Source organism: Chanos chanos, chromosome 9 (genome assembly GCF_902362185.1).
Source record: "Chanos chanos chromosome 9, fChaCha1.1, whole genome shotgun sequence".
Taxonomy (NCBI): Eukaryota; Metazoa; Chordata; class Actinopteri; order Gonorynchiformes; family Chanidae; genus Chanos; species Chanos chanos.
Window position 1 is genome coordinate 19,497,973 of NC_044503.1, and position 22,722 is coordinate 19,520,694.

The window sequence follows — 22,722 nt, forward strand, 5'->3', positions numbered from 1 at the left end:
AAATATGGGACTACTGGATATCTTTGTAGAACTGTTTAATTACTAATTAATTGAATAACTAATTTGTGCTACAACATTGTGGCTAACGGCTTAAAATTGCACTATTACATATTTATAATACATAAAAACATCAGGCTATGGAATCTGGAACGGTACGTGAATCAGTAACGTCAGACCAATGTCCAATGAGTGAATCAGTATCACCCCGAAACCGGTACTGGATCGGATCGGTCTCAACTCTAGTTTGTGTATCGTCCCTTCTGAGGTGTCACTGTATGTTTTCCTAACGGCTAAGATCGGTGTCATAAAAATGAATGTATGGATTAATGAGTTCTGTGATTTAATTAGGGACCCATCTGAGTTTGAAGGCTATTGTTGGATTTTCTCGTGATTTTACAAGTAAACGAACCGGACTAAAAGCGCGCTTGGAGAAAAGCTTTATGTGGTGGTGATGGAATCATGCAGCGTGTCTGCCAGCGAAGCTTGAGAACGGTTACCACGATCAGCCTTTTATACCATGAAACAAATGGCAACAGACAATAGGTTTACAGTGTTGCTTAAATGCAAATCAGAATCTTGGTGTTAATGCTAAAGGCCCCTTTTGTCTGTGGCGGTTGCCATTTGCCCATTACCGGCTATGAAATATGGAACGGCATGAAATATGGAACTGGTACATCTGATTATTCCATTTCGTGCATCCGGTTAGACATTTTCACAGGAAACGCGTCAAATTCTGTCGACAATATAACTGCATTGCAAAATCCAAGTGGGAAAATCAATTAATTAAAATATAGGAGCAACATGTGATACTTAATTGCTAGACACACCACCACACAACACATTTACAATAATGCTGTTCGTATAGACATGTAATGTACATCCCATGTGTGCAATCAGTTGACTGAGCCAAGGTATATGGGCAGAGCATCGTTTATCCCTACTAGCGGCTCGGTTAGCCAAGCGTATTGTAAAGGGAATAGATACGCCACAAAACTGGAATTTCATTCTTTCACACTTTACTTATTTAATTTATGTTGTATCTTTAACAGCCGTTTCAGTTTGGTGCCTCCAAACGTGATAGTTTACATTATTAACTGTACACAGAATTTGATGCATTTCCTGTGAAAATGGCTAAGCGGAAGTACGAAATGGCTAACCTGATGTACCCGTTCCAGATTTCATGCCGTTCCATATTTCATACGACACCGGTTGTATTTTGCTTAATCAATTGTTCTTGGCTCCAACTGTACTATGGCTCCAGATGTGTGAAGCTTTCTTTGTAACTATGGAAATAAGACCGTCAGGTTCAACAGTTCTCTTATTCTGAACCATGTCTGTTCAGATGTAACTCTTAATCTTACACTATTATGAGTGATGTGATTTAATTAGGGACCTGTCTGAGTTTGAAGACTTGCGCATGCTCTTATGTAACATGGCAACATGTTCTATTGTGTGGACCATCAGGAAGACGTTTTCCAACTTCCATTTAAGTCAGTGATGTTCACTGTTAGACTCTCACCATATGCTTTGTAACTATAAACCTACAGGGTTTTAGATGAAGACCGATTCTCTGTAATGTCTTAACTAGGCCCCGATCCCTTAACCATTCAACATGCAAATTATTCAAGCTATTTCACGTCATCGCGTTGTGAAACACACAAGCCTCACGGATTCGGAGGCTTGCAAACGTGTGCATAAAACAAGATCAAATACAGTGGTGTTTGAGAAGATCCACAGAATGCAATCTTTTATGCCTTTTATTTTTTTGTACAAAAAAGTATCAATAAAAGATACAACTTTTCTTGACCACAAACATCTTTACATTGCAAATCATTTTACAGATCCTCAAAACATCGAGTCATTAAACACTGACTGGCGCCGTGGCAGTTGAAGGAGAAACAAGGATATGACGATATTGCTTTTCTTTCATACAAAACGACACACATGAGTTATGAATGTTTTATCAACAGACAGCTATGAAAAAGGATCTAGTGAGTACTCTCTGTGGAATAACTTCAACTTAATTTAACAAAGTACAGTTACATACAGCACAAACATACTGTAGCAAGTGCAGGGTTTAATGCCCATCCTGACGCAAAACTGTCACCAACAGCAAATGCAAGGAACAGACAGTCCAGAAACTGAAGTAAATCAAACATACCCAAAGACTGGCATCTGATCTAAACACCACATACACAACCCCATAAGGGTTTGTTCTCAGGATGCATGTATAAAATGGAAAAAGGACTTTTTTTTTTTTTTTCTTCTCTTAAGATTCTGGTTGTCATGACTCCATAACACAGGGCATGCATACACGGTTGTTTTAAGGTTCAATAAAACAATATGTACATTTAAAAAGAAACCCAACAAAACAATGCATTACAAAGGAATTCCATTTACGAAACTAGAGTTCAGCTTCAATTAAAAAACAAACAAAACCAAAAGAAAAAACAAGCTTTTGTTTGGAAAAACGGAGGAAAAAAAGAGACACGGAGACAACATGGTAGTCAAATCTGAAGTCTATCTGCGGTATCGGCCTCTCTCCTTCTCCCTCTCCCTCTCCCTCATGCGGTCTCTGTCTCTATCTCGCTCTCGGCCACGCTCTCTTTCTCGGTCCCGTCGAGCGTCGCGAGGTCGGTCGCGTTCCCTTGGCCGGTCGCGCTCTCGGGGGCGGCTCCTGCGGCCACTCACCACGGCCTGCGTGCGCCGCAAGAAGTCGTCCACACGCATGTCGTAGTCATGCTGCAACAGAGAGGCAAGGAAGAATGTTCAGTTTCGTCTTTTCATCTCTCTAATTAAATTGATCAGCAGCTTTTAAGCAAAGTCCTTCTGTCAGTTCTCAAACCTCCAAAAGAATACATCTCATGAGAACAGTACCCTTACCAGACTGGAGGAGAAGGAGCGGACAACCCTCTTGTCCCTGAAGCGGGTGTCGTGTGGGATGGGGTGGTGTCCGGAGTAGGGTGCATGGGCCTGGGGTGGAGGGGGGTGGTGTGTGTAGTATGGATGGTGAGGGGGCTGCTCCATACCTGGGTATGGCGCCTAAGAAAGACAGGACACTGCCGCTCAGAGTTACTGTACACATAACCCAAACTTCATGAGAGAAAACAGTCACAGCTACACTAGAGAACAATGGTCACAGTTACATTACAGAAAACAGTAACAGTAACACTACACAGAAAACAGTCACAGTAACACTCGAGAAAACAGTTACAGTTACATTAGAGAACAATAGTCAGTTACACTATAGAAAACAGTAACAGTAACACTACACACGAAACAGTCACAGTGACAGTAACAGGTGGAGTATTAGGGCCACACTGAGGGAAAAAAATTCTGAGGTTTTGAGAATAAGGTCATAATATAACATCCTCCTGCCCGTTTTGTTGGTTGCTGGTAATATATTTTCCTAAAAATTGTGTTTTTCTTTCCTTGAAATTTTACTATTAGTATGGTAATATAAGATTTTGTCTTGTAAAATTACAACTTTATTCTTGTAATATTATGACTTTTTTCTTGAAATGTTAGGACTTTTTTCTTATTAAATTACGCCTTTTTCTTGTAATATTATGACTTTTTTTCTCAATCATGACTTTATTCTCAAAATATTAATACTACGACTTTATTCTTGAAATCTCTGAATTTTTTTTCACTCAATGTGGCCCTAACACTCTGTTGTAGGAAATCATCCAGTGTGTGATCACTTCGAGCGTGTAAAGGACAACCCCAAGAAGGTGACATGCAAACTCTGCATGCAAAGATTTTGCCGTTAGCATTGTCGTTAACAGGCAGCTTTAAATTTATACTTTAAAGGCTCATTATTATGGTTTTGTATTTCTCTGTAATGCAGCACAGTATTAACAATGTTACTTATAACATTCTTTCTCAGCCCTGGAACTCAAACCATTTCCTGATACCCCCCAAAATACATATTTAAATAATTAAATGAATATCAAACATGCAACAACTAGTTGACTTAAGGTTTGAATGAGCTAGGGAAATCTTTGGTCAGAGGCAGCCCTAGAAAAGGCACAGTTACACTATAGAGAAAATGTCACATTTGTCTGGTGGGTGACAAAAAGAGCATTTACCATTCCCTGCCAGGGTGGGGGAGGTCCGATGCTGTGGTGGAATTCTCTCATGTAGTCGTTGTAAGACTGCAGAGGACAGAGACAGGCAGTAATTAGACCAGCAGACTGAATTCACACGACACTGACTCATTCAGCCATGACTGATACAAATCATGGCTTTGAACACAGAACAGCGAGAGAGAGAAAAACACTCACCCCATTAAGAAATACATCTCGTCGAACTCCAGAGAACCGTCTGTGTGGAGATTTAATGTGGATTAAAACTCTGGTCCAATAAAGATTGAAAATAAAAAGAGCAGATCTGTGATATTGTGATTAGGGGCAGGATGGGGAGGGGCATACCTATCCACTGGGGGGTTGCGAGGGTCTTGTATGAAACCTGTACAAATATGAAGGAGAAGGTGTTTGCACCCACAACAAGCTTATGCTGAAAAGTGACACCTCAATATATGCTGGTGACAAAAACACTGCAGCGTCTTTAAATGGGACTGTTTTTGGTTTTGCATGCAACACAATACAGAGACCCTTGAGTTAATAAAAATGATAATATTCACAATGTGAAGTTTCTTTGGGACACCACAAAGAACAGGCCTATAATATACATGGAAAAAAAGACATGCCTAAAAGTGCAGTAAAATTTCAAAAACAGGTATTACCATTACCATCCGTGTAACCTTAAACCCAAACACAAATTCCTGGGAGCAAATGTACGTTTAGAACCAACACCGCATTTGACCATTTTCTTTCAGCTTTCTTCAAAATGTGAAAAGTATAATATAGCAGAACACTTACATCATGATCTCCTGTTTATGCTTTTCATTTCTAAAAAAACAAAAACCTACATCTTTGAGCAGAGGGGTGAAAATAAAAATAGGTATGGTTGAGATATTGACCTGGTCTCTGTGGAAATTCTGGAGGACAGTCAATCCTGGGACGTTTTCTGTTGTGCGTGTCATAGTCCTCGGGCCGACGCCTACGTGAATCAGGTGAACAGATGTAAAAAGTGCTACTCAGGAAGTGACATCATCAGATCAACTCTCTCTTACCTCACACAGATAGTTCTACAGGCCCTGACCCAACTAACAGAACATGAAAGGGTTACAAAAGTGATGTTTGAGAGCTAAGTCAAATCAAATCACAGTAAGACAAAATGTTCTATAACTTTCTCACTAAAGAGTAGTTTAATTGTGATTGTTCTTATTGATTTCATTCCTCTTGCTATGAGCTTTGGTCTCTGGCCTTATTTAAATGGATTTTCATGGTGGTTTATTAACCATTACATGCCTTCTTGCTGAACTTATTACACAACTTTCATGTGTAGATGTGAAAATTACCAATAGGAAAACAGGATGTGATGAATTCTAAGCTAAAGACCTCTGCAGGATTTCCATTAGGTTGATAATTGTGGTAAAAACCTGGTGAAGAGTGAAGGGTGTCAATCATCTGTCCCTATTACTCAAATAATGTTCATTTCACCACCATACTCAAATTTAACACCAATCAGCTGTTCAGAACTACAGAGGCATAAACCAATCAGCAGTCAAACCTACAGAGAAATAAACCAATCACGTGTCAGCCTAAAGAATAACAAACAAAAATGATGCTCTACAATGTTATTAAAAAAGCTGGTTAAAATTTTAACATACCGCTTTCTTGTAGTATTGTGACTGTTAACGTTGGAAAATACTTATTGATAGCAAAAGTTCATAAAACAGTCCATCATACGCTTTAGCGTTCTACAGCCACAAACACATTTACAGGAGGCACCCTGCGAGGCAGGGCAGCTGGGACGATAGGGGTGTTGCAGTCCACATTGCAAATCACACAAAAGGACAAGAGGAGTTCCGGCCACTGTGACAACCAAAAGGTGCACCCCCCTCTCCCCTTTGGCCCGGCTTGGTAAAGTTCATCAAAGCCTCAGAGGGAGGCAGGAGTGATTACAGTCCTTTTAGAGGAGGATCAACACAACCGCCTACCTACCGCCAGATGAAACCGTACGGGGCAGACATGGGGGCATTACCAGGTCTGGGAAAGGGCAGGGCATATCTCTCACCAGCACTCAGTCCTTCAGTCGGGGAGGGGGGGGGGGGGGGGGGGGGGGCAATGATTACAAACCAACACATTTCCTCACACATCGCTCTGGAGAAGCACAGTGACAACACCTTACCAAGTATTTGGGCTTTTCTTTTCTTTTTTGCAGTCCATTTTTGTTGGGCTTTTTTTTCACTACGTAACTGTGTGCCTGGGGGGTAAGGTTATTTGGGTAGGTCCTCTTTGCCCTGTGGTAGTAAAGGGAATGAGTTCACCCAGAGCAGTGCCTTCACAGGGTCAGTCCCTGGTACAAACGCCAGTCCATTAAAGTACAGCCACACTGTGTGAGGACATGACACTGCAACCATCCAGTCCCCTCTCCCCGACTGTGCTACTCCCTCTTCAGCAGCTTCAATGGGGGGGGGAAAGAACGTTTTGCTCATCTCTCCCTCGCTCTGTCTCCCTCGCTCTAACGGCTGAACAGACATCGGGACGTACAAATGACCGGATACGCAACAGAATGCTCTGATTTTCTGACAGGAAAAGGAGAATCAGTGAAAGAGTCCCGTGAAAAAAATGCTCCTCTTGAAAGCATTTTCTAAAATATCAAGCTTTCTGCCCCTCAAACGGACGTGCCATCTTCTGTTTAATTACAATGGCTCCTTTAACCAGTCCCCTTTTATGAATAGGATTACTCCAACGGACACTCCTGAAAAGAAAGGCTTTGGAACACATTTAAACACACACTCATCCTGACAGAAACCTTTCTGCTAAAGCTACAGACAGACGTAACTGAGCCATTATCAAACTTAAGTTGTTAAACAGATATTGAACCTTTTTTTTTTTTTTAATCCATGACTAAATTTGAGAGATGTAATTTTTTGAAGAAATCAATCTTAAGGACTTTCTGTTTGTGTTGAACAGTGACACACCAACACCGCGTGTTTTAAGGCTTAGCAGAAGCAGGGTAGTGTTGGTGCTGTGCTGTGGGCAGCAGTCCTCAGTGGCGGTCAGTCCGTGACACTTGTTTGTTTTTGAGGGGCTCGTATTGGGCCTCTTCTCTGTGCTGGAGAGGACGCTCGCCTTTCTGTCATGTGACGGCGACACATAGCAGTCCATAGAATATTTCTAACCTTCCCATGTCACGTGCCGGCGCCTCTCTGTGGGGGGGGCGACCTCGCGAACGAGGCTCTGAGTGCATCCGTCTCTTGTGGCGCATTTTGTGAATGAGCTGATACAGGTCGATGCTCTCGTCCGGCGGGAAGAGCAGACAGAGCTGGGTCCCACAGTCAGGCTCAATCTCCTGTGCAGCGCCGCCGGTCAGGGACAGGCACCACATACGCCAGGGCAGGAGACACACACACACACACACACACACACACACACACACACATTAGTGTTACACACACACTGGCAAAAACAGGTTTCTTGCTTCTGTTGACTCATGATCATTATCAAGAGTCTGATACTATGACAGAATCTTGAAGTTACATCTTATGAAAATATATATATAGTAAGAAGTATTCTTCGACCCATTAAATAATACCATTCCACACTTCTATATAAAGTCAATACCAACCAGGCTTTCCACTTTCAGCCGAGGACTGGAGATATCTCTGGCTAAAATAAAGTTTTCGCCGGCAGACTGGTGGCCAGCTCTGTTCATGTGAATCATTAATACTGTGTGTGCATGCTTCAAAAATGGGTAACTGAAGTATGTCACATTCTGATTTTATTTTCTGCTGTTTCCAAACAAAATCAGATGCTCATCACTTTGCGTCAGCATATCTCTGTATTGAACGGAGGGTGGTGAGGACATGGGAGGGTGAGTAAAGGGAGAGTGGTGGGGACAAGGGAAGGTGAGTATCTCTTTACTGTGTGGCACTCTCTCTAACAGATGAGCAGCTCCATGTTCTGCGTTTAAGTGATGTTTGTTTCAAATCATTGTAATTACTGTGTAGAATCACGGTCAGAGAGGCACAAACATACCTGTCCGTCACGGCCGATTTTCACAGGTTTGTGTTCATTCCATGGATTGGACAGGTGTGCTGTTTTCGTGAAAGGTAATTCACGTCTGTAAATGACACAAGAGTGGTCAGTTTCCGGATAATCTCTAATTTGAACACATGAGAAGGGCGGTTCTGTTCCTGGCTCAGCGCAGTACCTGCAGATCCAGTCAATTTTGAAGACACCTCCCAGCATCTTGGCGTTCATGCCCGCGGGCAGGACCCAGTGGATGGGCGACCCGCCGTGATGAGATTCAGAGGAAAGCCGAGCGAAACCTGCATTGGCCGAAAAACGGACCTCCAGTTTACAAACAGTCTTATACACTCAGCGCATGTGCAGGTGTATTCTGGTTCAGGTCAAAAGAACCTTATTTAGAGACTGTAGAGACTTTAGAGTCTGTATCAACGGAGTATTTACACATCTAGACCATGGAATGGGAGCCTAACACAGCACACAAGGCTCTTTCTAGAATTTCATATGTTTGTCAAATATTCAAAGCTTTACCCAAATGATGCTCAAAGCTTCCATAGAAATTCATTTAAAGTGACCTGAACTGCTGCTCTACACCAGTACTCTGAATTTATAATCTAGAATTACTTAATAGTTTTGTTAATAGTTCAAATGTAAATTCCATTCTACCATTCTGTTTCATCACTACATCTGTGGTCTTTACCTTGAAACTTTCCACTTTCTCTCACAGAGAAAATGAGGATGACACTCCGGGCAGAGCGGAACGCAGCGTTCAGCTTTTTCTCATTCACCGGCAGAGTGGACCACACACCCTGATGGGCCAAATGAAAAAGGTCAAGACAAATATATGTGTGTGTGTCTGTATATGTATGTGTGTGTGTGTACGCGCACAAGTGTATGTGCGTGTGTATATATGAGAGTGTGTGTGTGCACATGTATATATTAGTGCTGTGTATCAGCAAGAATCTGGTGATACGATACATATCTCGATACATGGGTTATGATTCAATATATTGTGATACTGGGAGCAAGGTGATATATTGCGCTTTTTTAAATTTAATTTTAGATCCACTCATTTAATGTTAGCCATCTGCCCGTCTGCTCTTTTGCTGCCTGTTAACAGAATGGTGTCTTGCTAACTGTGCTCACAGATCCGTTGTGTTCCCTGAGTATTTGATTTTGGCATGGCAGATTTTGTAAACCGCATGGCTTTCCTTACTGCCTTCGTTATTGTGGAAGCCAAAATGAGGCCACACTTCAGCTCTGTACTCCCCGGGAGCCGGGTCTGACTCTTTCAGATTCAGCCATCGGTGGTAACGTTAGCATTAGCAAACCTAATCCTACCGCTAATGCTAGCATTACGTTTGCTAATGCTAACTTTAGCAGTGCACCTTTACACTGCTTCTTGTCTAAGTTCACATTGTTATGTTGGAGTGGAAGAGCCAAATGGCTGAAGACAGATTACAACACTACTATCTAGCAGTCGGGGGTTTAAACACAACACAAAATGAACCCCTGTCTGCCATGAATCTTTGCATGTAAACTATTTATTAAAAACCGATAGTGTTTTTGAGAATCGATACAGTATCATAGAACATAACATTGCAATACTTGATATTACCGATGTTTACTTACACCCCCAGTGTGTGTGTGAATATATGTGTGTGTGTGTGTGTGTGTGTGTATCCGTACTGGTAGTACAGATGCACAGCACCACTGAAAAACCCCACTTCATTCATATGTGTAGATATATATTTACACATAAACGAATAAACAAATACAGCGTCTGTATTAAGAGTGACAAAAGTAATTTTCACAAAATAAAACACACACGTGTCACACACCCCTTTGTGGTTGTATTAAGAGTGACAAAAGTCATTTTCAAATGTAAAACAAACACACACACACACCTTTGCTTTGGCCAGAGAAACATTCTCATGGTTGTTGCTTTTGATCAGGAAGAAGCGGGCATCTCGCAGGATGTACTTCAGCTTACTGGTCTGGTCTGAGTGGGAGGGAGAAAAACAGAGATGGATATTACTGTGGAAAACCTGATCATGTACAGTACATATGGAAGCAAACACACGCCTCATACCATTTCATTTCTCACAAAGCTTACAGCTGAAACCCCATCTTACTGCACATCACATTTCCCAACTGTGAACCGTTTGAAGACCGTGTGACAAACAGACACTTAACACGTTACCTTTTCTCACGCCACGAACAGACTCAACACATTACCTTTTCTCACGCCACAAACAGACTCAACACGTTACCTTTTCTCACAGCACTAACGAACAGACTCAACACATTACCTTTTCTCACGCCACAAACAGACTCAACACGTTACCTTTTCTCACAGCACGAACAGACTCAACACGTTACCTTTTCTCACGGCACGAACAGACTCAACACGTTACCTTTTCTCACAGCACTAACGAACAGACTCAACACATTACCTTTTCTCACGCCAAAAACAGACTCAACACGTTACCTTTTCTCACAGCACTAACGAACAGACTCAACACATTACCTTTTCTCACGCCACGAACAGACTCAACACGTTACCTTTTCTCACAGCACGAACAGACTCAACGCGTTACCTTTTCTCACAGCACGAACAGACTCAACATGTTACCTTTTCTCACGCCACGAACAGACTCAACACGTTACATTTTCTCACAGCACGAACAGACTCAACACGTTACCTTTTCTGACAGTGCGAACAGACTCAACACGTTACCTTTTCTGACAGCGCGAACAGACTCAACACATTATCTTTTCTCACGCCACGAACAGACTCAACACGTTACCTTTTGTGACAGCGCGAACAGACTCAACACATTACCTTTTCTCATGCCACGAACAGACTCAACACATTACCTTTTCTCACAGCGCGAACAGACTCAACACGTTACCTTTTCTCACAGCACCGACAGACTCAACACGTTACCTTTTCTCACGGCACGAACAGACTCAACACGTTACCTTTTCTCACGGCACGAACAGACTCAACACGTTACCTTTTCTCACGGCACGAACAGACTCAACACATTACCTTTTCTCACAGTGCGAACAGACTCAACACGTTACATTTTCTCACAGCGCAAATGAACAGACTCAACACATTACCTTTTCTCACAGCACGAACAGACTCAACACATTACCTTTTCTCACAGCACGTACAGACTCAACACGTTACATTTTCTCACGGCACGAACAGACTCAACACGTTACCTTTTCTCACAGCACGAACAGACACTTAACACATTACCTTTTCTCACAGCACGAACAGACTCAACACATTACATTTTCTCACGGCGCAAACAGACACTTATCACGTTACCTTTTCTCACAGCACTAAAACTGACTCAACACATTACCTTTTCTCACAGCTCGAACAATCAACACGTTACGTTTTCTCACAGCGTGAACGAACAGACTCAGCACATTACCTTTTCTCACAGCACGAACAGACGAGGGAAGCTTCTCTCGCTTCTTCTCAGATCCTGCAGGGCATAAAAACATGAAAACATGGTTTTGCTCTGACACACACACACACAGCCATTCAATACTCCTGTCAACCAAGCACAGGGCAGAAAAATAACCAGTCAAAAAATAAAAAGATAAAAATAAGAAACAATAAATCTTGACAAAGCCTGACCCCACATTCCATATAATTTCTGATTGGGACTGTAGAGACTCAATTGAACAGTGATTATAACTGTACACTCTGCCACATTCCACACTGTTTTTAGTCTGATATAAAATGCCTGAGAAAAACATCCTGTCTCGGACTATAAGGCTGATCATATAGAGAGAAATCACAGGCCGTCATACGTTTACTGAGGTCTGATTATATAGAGAGAAATCAGAGGCAGTCACACATTGACTGAGGTCTGATTATATAGAGAGAAATCAGAGGCAGTCACACATTGACTGAGGTCTGATTATATAGAGAGAAATCAGAGGCAGTCACACGTTGACTGAGGTCTGATTATATAGAGAGAAATCAGGAAATCAGAGGCAGTCACACGTTGACCAAGGTCTGATTACACAGAGAGAAATCACAGGCCGTCACATGTTAACTGTGGTCTGTATAAGGTCACAGGTCAGAAGGATGGTAAATACATTAAATTTAAATTAACTCCTTTAAGCTACTTCATTCCTCAAAGGAAAAAAGCCCAGTTAATGTGCAGATTAATAATCTGCGAAGTGACCACGTGTTAACTAAATCCTGGTCTAGGAAGAATAGAAATGCACATTAATATTAATGTAAGTTAAGAGTTGGACTGTGATATTTAATACCTGTGTATGATTCTGAAGCTGAGCTTCCACTTCTATCAAAAACGATTGGAGATATCCTTCTAGCTCCTTTCTTCTCTGTCCTTCCCTCATCTGAACAGTAAATAGGAGAACAAGTCCCTGCTGTTAGAGTGGCCATCTACGGGTCAACCCCACTGATTGATAGCATTTTAGTTTTGAGCTGTACACTCAACTTCTCTGTCCTCCAATCAGGATCCAGATGAACACAACCACACTAGTTACTTCCTACACTCAGGATTGCTGGGTTCATACACAATTACTGTCAACATGTCATACAAAAATGTTACATCCTAATCTGTTAAGAGAACTTTTAAAGTACACTACATATTACTGTACTTCATTACAAATTCTTCTTTAGTTCCCAACTTACCATGGGAAAATACAGTAGTCCTTTAGTTTGGTTCAGGTAGAAAGGGGTTTCTGAGCCCCAGTCCAGAGAACTGACTAAATAACTCTTTAGTTTTAGCCCAGCACTAACACATCTGATGTAACTATGAATCTCCAAGCTGCTGGTTAGTGTTGTGTGCAGTCTGGAGTTCAGAAACAGTGCTAGATTAGCGGTGAACTGGGTGCGATTAGCCAGTTTTTTGTTTCTGATGTGGTGGGACAGCCTACATGGGCAGTTTACAGGGTCGGTTCTGATAAATGGGCAGTTTACAGGGTCGGTTCTGATACATAGGCAGTTTACAGGGTCGGTTCTGATACGTGGGCAGTTTACAGGGTCAGTTCTGATACACAGGCAGTTTACGGGGTCAGTTCTGATAAATGGGCAGTGTACAGGGTCGGTTCTAATACATAGGCAGTTTACAGGGTCGGTTTTGATACATGGGCAGTTTACAGGGTCAGTTCTGATACATGGGCAGTTTACAGGGTCAGTTCTGATACACAGGCAGTTTACAGGGTCAGTTCTGATAAATGGGCAGTTTACAGGGTCGGTTCTGATACATAGGCAGTTTACAGGGTCAGTTCTGATACATGGGCAGTTTACAGGGTCAGTTCTGATACATGGGCAGTTTACAGGGTCAGTTCTGATAAATGGGCAGTTTACAGGGTTGGTTCTGATAAATGGGCAGTTCACAGGGTTGGTTCTGATAAATGGGCAGTTCACAGGGCTGGTTCTGATTCATGGGCAGTTCAAAGGGTTGGTTCTGATTCATGTGCATGCATGTTCTGATGAATGGGCAGTGCATGTGGGAGGGGACGGCCCTGATGTATGTTTGCATATGGGGCTGGTTCTGATCCACAGGCTGTTTACAGGGTCGGTTCTTATACTGTGTGACGTGTTCACACAGTCAGTTCTGCTGCGAAGATCATGTACAGGGTTGTGTACAGGGTTGTGTCCTGGGTCGGTTCTGATGTGTGGGTCATGTATGGGGTTGTGTAGTGGGTCGGTTCTGATGCATGGGTCTTGTATGGAGTTAGAGAGACTTACCTGAGGCCTCTGAGCCCGTGCCTGAGTGAACAGACTCGCCCTCAGAGAAGGACACAGATTCTGACCGCGAGTCACTGGCCTCGCTTCGCGTGTCATAGTCATTCTGCTCATTCCCCTCACGCTGGTCACCTTCCTCCAGCTCATATTCCTCCTCATCCTCTCCCTCCTCCTCCTCCTCAATATCCTCATCTTCTTCAGGAACCTTCTCCCCCTCCTCCTCCTCCTCCTCCTCCTCTTCCTCCATAACCTCCTCCTCCTCCAGTTCAGATCGGTTTCCTTCCGAGGAGGCCGCAGAGCTGCCTGTCTCCTGGTCAGACACATACTCCTCTGAATGGGCTGCCTCTTCTTTGGAGGAGTGACTCCCTCTCCCGATGCTGTCCTCTCTGGACTGCCGCAGCTTCTACATGTACACAAGACAAACCCTCAGACACACTGTTTCTACATGTACACAAGACAAACCCTCAGACACACTGTTTCTACATGTACACAAGACAAACCCTCAGACACACTGTTTCTACATGTACACAAGACAAACACTCAGAGAAACTGCTTTTCATCCCCGTTTTCTCTTAATTCCCTTTATAACCTACTGCTTGTACAGCCCCCAAGCTGGGCAGAAAGGGCTGTACTATATGTCAGTTCACCGATGAATGACATCTCAACAGACTGCAGAGGACTTTTCAGGAAAACCCTAACAAACATGGAGGTTCCCACTATGCTACTAAGATCCTCATCTAATCTAGCATCCCGCCAAAGCAGTGGGATACACTGTTACAGCCCCAGAAAGACCATCCTCTGCTTGCTTCCAACCCTTCTGAACACAGCCAACTGTATTCGCATCTTTTTTTTAATCTGAAACCACGTAAGACTGAATATATGTGAGACCACAATACTGCGACTGCTAGACACGAGACAAGGCGGTTTAACACCCACCTGGGACAGTTCAGGCATCAGTGGTTTAATTCTCCTCTGTGGCTCTCGACTATGAGTGAGGCCCTTATCACTGTGCCCTTTGGAGGAGTCACTGCGCGAGGCCCCACCCCTCAGAGAGTGGTTCTTTCTCTCCTCGTAGAAGTCCTCAGATGGGTGGCGCCCCCTGGTGGTGGACAGCTTTTTCCCATTGGAACCAACTGAATGGACGTTTCTTTTAACTGGCTGCCTGGCTGAGTGGCCTGAAGACTTCATCCGTTTGGACTCCTGGGTGTCCCCTCGCTCCGTCTTTCTTTTGGATCCTGTGACATCAAAAGTAGGCAGAACTATCAGAACTATAGGGAGGGCAGAACTATCAAAACTATAGAGAAGGCAGAACTATCAAAACTATAGAGAAGGCAGAACTGTCAAAACTATAGAGAAGGCAGAACTGTCAAAACTATAGAGAAGGCAGAACTGTCAAAACTATAGAGAAGGCAGAACTGTCAAAACTATAGAGAAGGCAGAACTGTCAAAACTATAGAGAAGGCAGAACTATCAAAACTATAGAGAAGGCAGAACTGTCAAAACTATAGAGAAGGCAGAACTGTCAAAACTATAGAGAAGGCAGAACTGTCAAAACTATAGAGAAGGCAGAACTGTCAAAACTATAGAGAAGGCAGAACTGTCAAAACTATAGAGAAGGCAGAACTGTCAAAACTATAGAGAAGGCAGAACTGTCAAAACTATAGAGAAGGCAGAACTGTCAAAACTATAGAGAAGGCAGAACTGTCAAAACTATAGAGAAGGCAGAACTGTCAAAACTATAGAGAAGGCAGAACTGTCAAAACTATAGAGAAGGCAGAACTGTCAAAACTATAGAGAAGGCAGAACTGTCAAAACTATAGAGAAGGCAGAACTGTCAAAACTATAGAGAAGGCAGAACTGTCAAAACTATAGAGAAGGCAGAACTGTCAAAACTATAGAGAAGGCAGAACTATCAGCTGGACTTTGTTTACAACCACAGTCACCAACAGTAAGGCTAGAGTTCTGTTGTCACACAGAGAAGAAGTCATGATTTGATATTCACGGGTGTGGGTGAATAAAATGCAATAAACCACGTGGGGCATCTGATCACACTGTAAGAGATCCTGAAAAGCCACCAGGCTTACACCTGCCCCACCACCAGGAGTTTAACATTGAAACCCAGTGTCTGAGATTTTCACGGCTCATCAGAGCATAGGGGACAGCTGACAGATAAGTGATTATGATTATGTGTGATTATGGTCAAAATGTTTCTTTTTTCTCTCTCTCTCTCCTTAGTGCCTGGCCAGTGTAGGAGACTGGCTCTCTCACCAGCCTGTCAGGGATGTATTAGTAGACAGTCTCCCAATAACATTTGGAGAATCTGTGTGAAGAGAGTGCCAGTGTTCTCCAGTCCCAGCTGACGTTACATAAGGTCTGGACGAGTGAACAGCAGTGATGCAGCAGACAACACAACTCAACAGCACTGAGGAGCCTCCATTTACTGTGTTTATGGGATATAACACTGAAATCCATGCACTATAATTATATCCATCATAGGTAAAGCTTACTCTGAACATGCAAGTGTAAGTCAACTCACACACGCATGCACATACATACACACACAGTTAGACAGGTCTGAATTTGAATTGTTATGCTCTAAAATTCCATGTAAGGGGGCTAATGTCAGGATGAAGTGTCAGGCTCGTTTAGTGTGATGTCTGAGTCCTGGACCTGTAACAGTGGACATACAAAGTCCTGGACCTGTAACAGTGGACATACAAAGTCCAGGCTTTGGGTTTCTGCCCAGGTAAATGTTGAAAATTAACAACTGGACAAATGGAGACATATTGGGCTGAGGACCAACGGATAAGAAAGAGAAGTGTCCGGTAGGAAAAGCACGGCCACAGTGTGGACTGTTCATAACAATAACATCAACTTCATAACCATAACATGACCTCTTTATGTCTTGACACAGCTGCCCAAGCAGTGTGACCCTGATCCAATAACGGCCTGTGACAGGCACAGGGAACAGGTCTGGACCTAGTGCAGTCGTACTGCCAGCACATGACAGCTCTCCCTGTGCTGGACACAACTGACTGGGGAGTGAACTGTTTCCAGTGAATGACACCGACATACCTTTTTTCTCGCTGATGTCATGTTCACTCTCTGGGTTGTACAGCTCATCGTCCTGATCAGGAGCATCAGTGAGAATGTCCTCCAGCACATTCAGTTCACTGTCTGTAACATCATTTAAATTTTTTAAAAACATCAGTTACATCTGTCACATCATTTAAAACACAGACATAAGTTACATCAGTAACATTATTTAAAACTAGCAGACACGAGTTACATCTGTAACATCATGATTTAAAACAGACATGAGTAACATCTCTAACATCATTTAAAACACACAGACATGAATTACACCAGTAGCATCATCATGTAAAACACGCAGACATGAGTTACATCTGTCACATTATCATTTAAAATACACAGACATGAGTTACATTTGTAACATCATCATTTAAAACACACAGATAACACACAGATGAGTTACATCTGTAACATTATTCAAAACATGCAGACATGAGTTACACTGCACAAAATACCTGTTTGTCAACTTATTCTGATAACAAAAAATACACAATTACAATTAGAAGGCCTGTTTGTCCTGTGTTCAGATTAAACCACTTTAGTTGAGGTCATAAACAACCAAAGCAGTGCAGCTAATGTTTGTGTCCTCTCAGACTTGAGTGATACTTTTAAAACCTTGAACAAGCTCATACCTTTTCATTGTCGAGAATATTGCTCTCAGTTACCAGGCACTGCCCCTGAATGTCATCATACCCCATCTAGTTACCACAATGTATAATTCGAATACAATTTTCATGTTTAATTAGCTTCATGTTACTTGTTGCATATGCAGACCACAGGTCAGAGGATGTGAGTTGTGGTGCTGGCTGAACATCGGGCCTTTCTCTGTGCAGATGCTGAAAGGCTGGGTACAGAGGAAAGGTTGTTTGTGTATGAATGTGGATGGACAGAGGAAAGGTTGTTTGTGTATGAATGTGGATGGACAGAGGAAAGGTTGGGTGTGTATTAGCCTAGAGTCCAACCGATATAGGATTTTTCAGACTGATACCGATTTCGATATTTGATGATTTAGAAATCCGATAATGATATATCGGCCAAAATTCTTTTTTTTCCCTTTTCTTTTCAAAAACACATAACAAAAACAAAGATTTTCCCTGACATTTGTTATGTGTAGTTATGTAAGAGTCCTCAACAAGATAACATGACATAATGCAGTTTAAAAATAAACTTGTTTTATTGTCATAAGTATGCCGAGCGCTTTGAATAAAGGTACAACAAAATATATTAAAGTTTTGATAAATAATGCAGCAAACTGATACGGTGACCTAGAGTAAAAACTGCTGTTGAATGCATCTAATACTACATGACTGTAGCCATGTCATATCAAAGACTTGCAAATTTGGGATTTCACACTACACATTTAAAAGAGAAACTAGATAACTTTGTTTGGCTACCAAGCCATGTCAGATACTCGTTCAGCTCACATTTATTTAAGTGTCCCCTCTGGTTTAATAATTTCCAATTCACCAACTGTAACTACAGACATGCGAGTCGCAGATGTATTTACCATTGCTTCATTTAGGCAGAATAAGTTAAACGCTACAGTTTAATCGCTCATTAATGTTAAATATGATAAACACGGCATTAGCTTACTTTGTCGGTAACCTAATTTACCAATGGACAGCGTCATAAGTTGCTGTAAGCGACGTTGCCAGAGAAAATTTTTTAGAAGAGACAAGGGAGAAATGACAGGACCGTTGTTTGTTTACTCGCTAGAACTACCATGCTGTTTCATAAATATACCTACAATAAAGTTTGTCAACAGCTTAGTCTACACCACTCAACTATCATGACATTAACCGTAATTTCGATGTTTGACTGACTGTACCGGCTTTCACGTTACTGCAGCGAAACCAGGCACGGCTGACATGAATGTCATAACATGGCTGAAGGATCCATCTTCCATCTCTTTTTTAATTGTCATTTATCGGCCGTTATAGACATCCATACCGATCTATTTGCAATTAGCTCATATTGGCACTCCGATTTATCGGTCGGGCTCCAGTGTGTATGAATGTGGATGGTGTAAGGAATATTACAATATTACCAGAGGAAGCAAGTTCAGTAAGCATGAGCAATACTGATGGATGACATATAACGATTTATATTTAGCAGAAAAGTTCTGACAAACGATTCTCCCATGAACGGTTGAAGACAATCAATTTCTTGATCACATCAACCAATGGATATGACTTAGGCCCTGTTTACACCTTGCATTAAGATCCGATTTTGGTGATCCAATCACAAGTGGACAGCTCAAAAGTACAGGTGTAAACGCATCCAATGCGCATTGAGGTTGCATCGAGATCCAATCACTCAGACCACATTCGGAGGTGGTCTGGACCGCATATGACCACATTCTCATAGCAGTGCAAACGCGAATGCAAACGCGAATGCAAACTCGACCACATTGAACGACCAGCTACTCAACTGACGTCCTCTGCTTACGCAGAAGCACAAACTTATTCGCGTATGTACACATTTGCTCGCTAACGGCATCATATTAAAGTGCGAAAACAGACAACAACAACAACAACAGGCAAGATGGATATAGTTTTGATTTCTTCTTCTTCTTCTTTTAATCTCCAACAGACTAGGCACGTGAAGTGCATTGATGCCTTCCACCAATTAAAAACCACATTTAATGCGAAAAAGCTTAATGTGGCTTAATGTTCCAAAACTGCGATAAATGGTCACCAAATTTCTCTCAGACATCTCTTGTTAGAAACGCCTCCTCCTGTCAAAAAATCACAATCGAAATCCTAGGAGTATGGTCGTTATCTCACATTAAGCGCTTTCCTCTCCACTGACGCCCATTATAAGGAAACAGCTTAACGTGCCTTCATGTCCCAAAACAGCGATCAATGATCACCATATTTGTCTGACATCTCACATGTTATAAGCACTATATCTAATTAAAAAAGCTAAAGTGGAATTCAGTGATAGGGGTAACGTGTTGGAAATGATTTACGTGTTTATTTGCATATAGCGCGGGGAAGTGAGATCCGATCTCAAGTGGTCATTCGAGACACGGATTCTAAAGCCAGGTGTAAACAGGCATACTTAGAGCTGTCCACTTGTGATCGGACCACCAAAATCAGATCTTAATGAAAGGTGTAAAAAGGGCCTTAATGTACCACAGACAATATCACACTTATGGATGTGTGTTTCTCACTTCCTATAGGCCTATACATCCTTACTTGCTGAAAACATAGATGTTATTGAACAGCTGACCATTTAAAAGAGTAAAGAGGGACATAAGCCATGAACATGGAGGTTATAAGAGGGATTTTTATCAGTTATAGGAGACCTATTAAATGGTAACTACGTGGTTATTAGCAATATTTCTGTATGGCAGCTCCAGGCATGTATATAATCATTTGGAGATATGAACATTAAAATCTTGATTTTCTGCTTGACCAAAAATTCCTACGGTGAATTTTGAGAGTTTCTGCTGAAACCAACATTGCCTGTCAGTTTACCAAAACTGCTAAGATACCTGGCTTCTTTCATCACAAGCAGATTCCACCAGAAAGGATCCAGTCAAACGTAGCAGCCAAATGTTTATAAGGCACATGTACAGTTATCCTGTTAGTTATTTGTAGGAAGAAAGAGCTCTGGGACATGTCATTTTTCAATGCTAAGCACATAATCCAGCAGCAGACAGCATAAATCAAGCCACAGTTAGTCATCAGGATTGCTTCAGAAAACAACAAATTATGTAAACACTGTGAGCAGTGTTTTTTGTCACACGGAGCTGACAAAAGTATTTACATAAAGATGGTCAAAGGCAGAAATCCACAGCGTCTACTGTTTCTGCTGTGTGTCAGGCTCACTCTAGAGAACTACGTCTTTTTATGCCCTCCATGTACAGGTGACGCATTTATATACAAACTTTTTCAGAATGTGAAACAGTTTCATAAAAATGACAATAAAAGCGCATCTCCAGTCGAATGACGTCGCTGAGATAAGCCTCCATCTGAAGGATAAATGAATGAGGTGGAGATATCTAAATTCTGGACAGTTGTTTAGGGAAGATTGTGATTCATTTTTACTTAATGTGATCAATATTGCCGCAACTCCTGAAAACGTGTTCGCGCTCTCAGCATTCAAAATCCCGTGCCTTACATGCTCACAGCACAGATTTCAGAGTAGACATCTTCGGCCCTTTTTTCTTTTGTGATTTTAATTTTGTGAATTTATTTTTTTTTAATTAAGTGTCCATTAACTCGGTATGTCTGTGTGTTTGTAATGTTCTCGTGGGTAATCAATCGAAAAAATCACGAGAAATATTCCAGACGATATATATGTCGTTTGATCTCTATCTGAGGCAACGTTTCTAAAATTATACATACTAAACACGTATTAAATGTAACGAGAATATGCATATGCACAGGGAATGACACGTGCCGACAACAGTCCACTTAGAAACAGACAACACGAGCCCCAGATCTGAGGCCAAAATCCGAGATCATTTAGGATATTCCCATTGTTTACAAAGACAAGGATGCTTACGTTAGCATCCCTGCACTCAGTGGCGTGTTCAAGTTAAACATATAAGGCAAGAACACTAAGTCTAACCTTCGAGAACACTTGTGAATCACTCTTTTACATCTGAACTCAGACCACAGAAAACACTCTATTTGCATGAAATCCTAAGATTTGAGATTCATTAAAATCTCTTCGTATGGTCAACCTACTACCGTGGTCTACCTACATACTGAGGCCTTTCGGTACCTGAATACGCCACCAGATCACTCTGAAAGCCTCAAAGATAAACAGGAACATATATACTTTAGATAGTACACAAGACTAAGCATGGTAACTGATTTATTCCGGCCCCCAGAAGCTCTATGGTTTAGCCTGTACAATTTTGCCCAACAATGCTAACCCTAGGCCACGTTAACAAGAAATGGCTATGTTAGCGACACATCCTCTGTCGCTACATAATATAACTCTATTAGTACCGCACTGTGTTTCATTTAGGCTGCTCTCGTGCCTAACTAAGCTTCCATACACAATCTTATCCAACCTAATCTGGGTTAATTAACGTTAGTTTACCCATAGGTTGGCCAGCGACCTGCTATACTATGCTATGCTAAACTATGTAATATGCGTCGTTCTTGCTAATCCAGTTTGTTTAGCTAAACTATGTGTTCAGTTACCTTTATCGTCTCGCCTGTCGACCGCCATATTTGGCTGCTTTCTAGTCCTGGCGAAGACTTTAAGAGGACTCGTTTTGTCTTCTTCTCCAGTATTTGATAGTACTTCTCGGTCTATACAGTATCTGCAGATCTCACAATATAATGTTTTTATCAATAATTTTGCCGTCGCCTGAGATGGCGGAAATCTCCTGCAGTTACCCACAATCCCTCCACAGCCGATGCGTCACTGAGCGCTTTTCATTCCTCCTGTAGTATCTGTCTGCAGAGCCGCAGTTTTCCAGGCCTCGAAACCTGTTACCATTTTCTGCCCAAAAGAGAAATGCTTCATGTAGTATAATGTTTTAATTGTTTTAATTTTTTTACCCGAATGTATTTTCTGGATGTGCTATATTTTCGTTATTTATTTAATAGCTTCCTGTTGTTTCATTTAATAATTTTATGGACAGTTATCCTCACTTTCTATATATCTGTTTATCCTTTTGTATTTGCTCATTTAACAGCTCTCACACAGTTATTATTATTATTATTATTATTATTATTATTATTATTATTATTATTATTATTATTATTATTATGTATCCTGTTTAACCTTTCACAAACCATCCTTTCT

General features: G+C 41.7%; 1 protein-coding gene across 2 annotated transcripts; it reads right to left on the minus strand.

Moving 5' to 3' along the window:
- Positions 1-1,773: 1,773 nt before the first annotated feature.
- Positions 1,774-22,297, minus strand: ythdc1 (YTH N6-methyladenosine RNA binding protein C1). Of its 2 annotated transcripts, XM_030783732.1 has the most exons (17): positions 22,113-22,297; positions 16,930-17,031; positions 14,791-15,089; positions 13,858-14,257; positions 12,408-12,497; positions 11,555-11,608; positions 10,010-10,104; positions 8,803-8,911; positions 8,287-8,404; positions 8,112-8,196; positions 7,256-7,425; positions 4,985-5,064; positions 4,434-4,470; positions 4,287-4,326; positions 4,092-4,157; positions 2,884-3,042; positions 1,774-2,742 (listed from the first exon to the last, which is right to left on the minus strand). In XM_030783732.1, the coding sequence occupies exons 1-17, from the start codon at positions 22,138-22,140 to the stop codon at positions 2,521-2,523; spliced, it is 2,154 nt and encodes a 717-aa protein (XP_030639592.1). In that variant the 5' UTR covers positions 22,141-22,297; the 3' UTR covers positions 1,774-2,520. The 2 variants fall into 2 exon arrangements, with proteins under 2 accessions (XP_030639592.1, XP_030639593.1); XM_030783733.1 differs by lacking the exon at positions 12,408-12,497.
- Positions 22,298-22,722: the final 425 nt, after the last annotated feature.

Excerpts from the sequence above, each read along its gene's own strand:
- ythdc1 (XM_030783732.1), bottom strand. The coding sequence starts at position 22,140 with ATGGCGGTCGACAGGCGAGACGATAAAG. Across the intron at positions 14,258-14,790 it reads TGATGCCTGAACTGTCCCAG|AAGCTGCGGCAGTCCAGAGA; the intron begins GTGGGTGTTAAA and ends GTGTACATGTAG. Across the intron at positions 12,498-13,857 it reads CACGGGCTCAGAGGCCTCAG|ATGAGGGAAGGACAGAGAAG; the intron begins GTAAGTCTCTCT and ends TTTACTGTTCAG.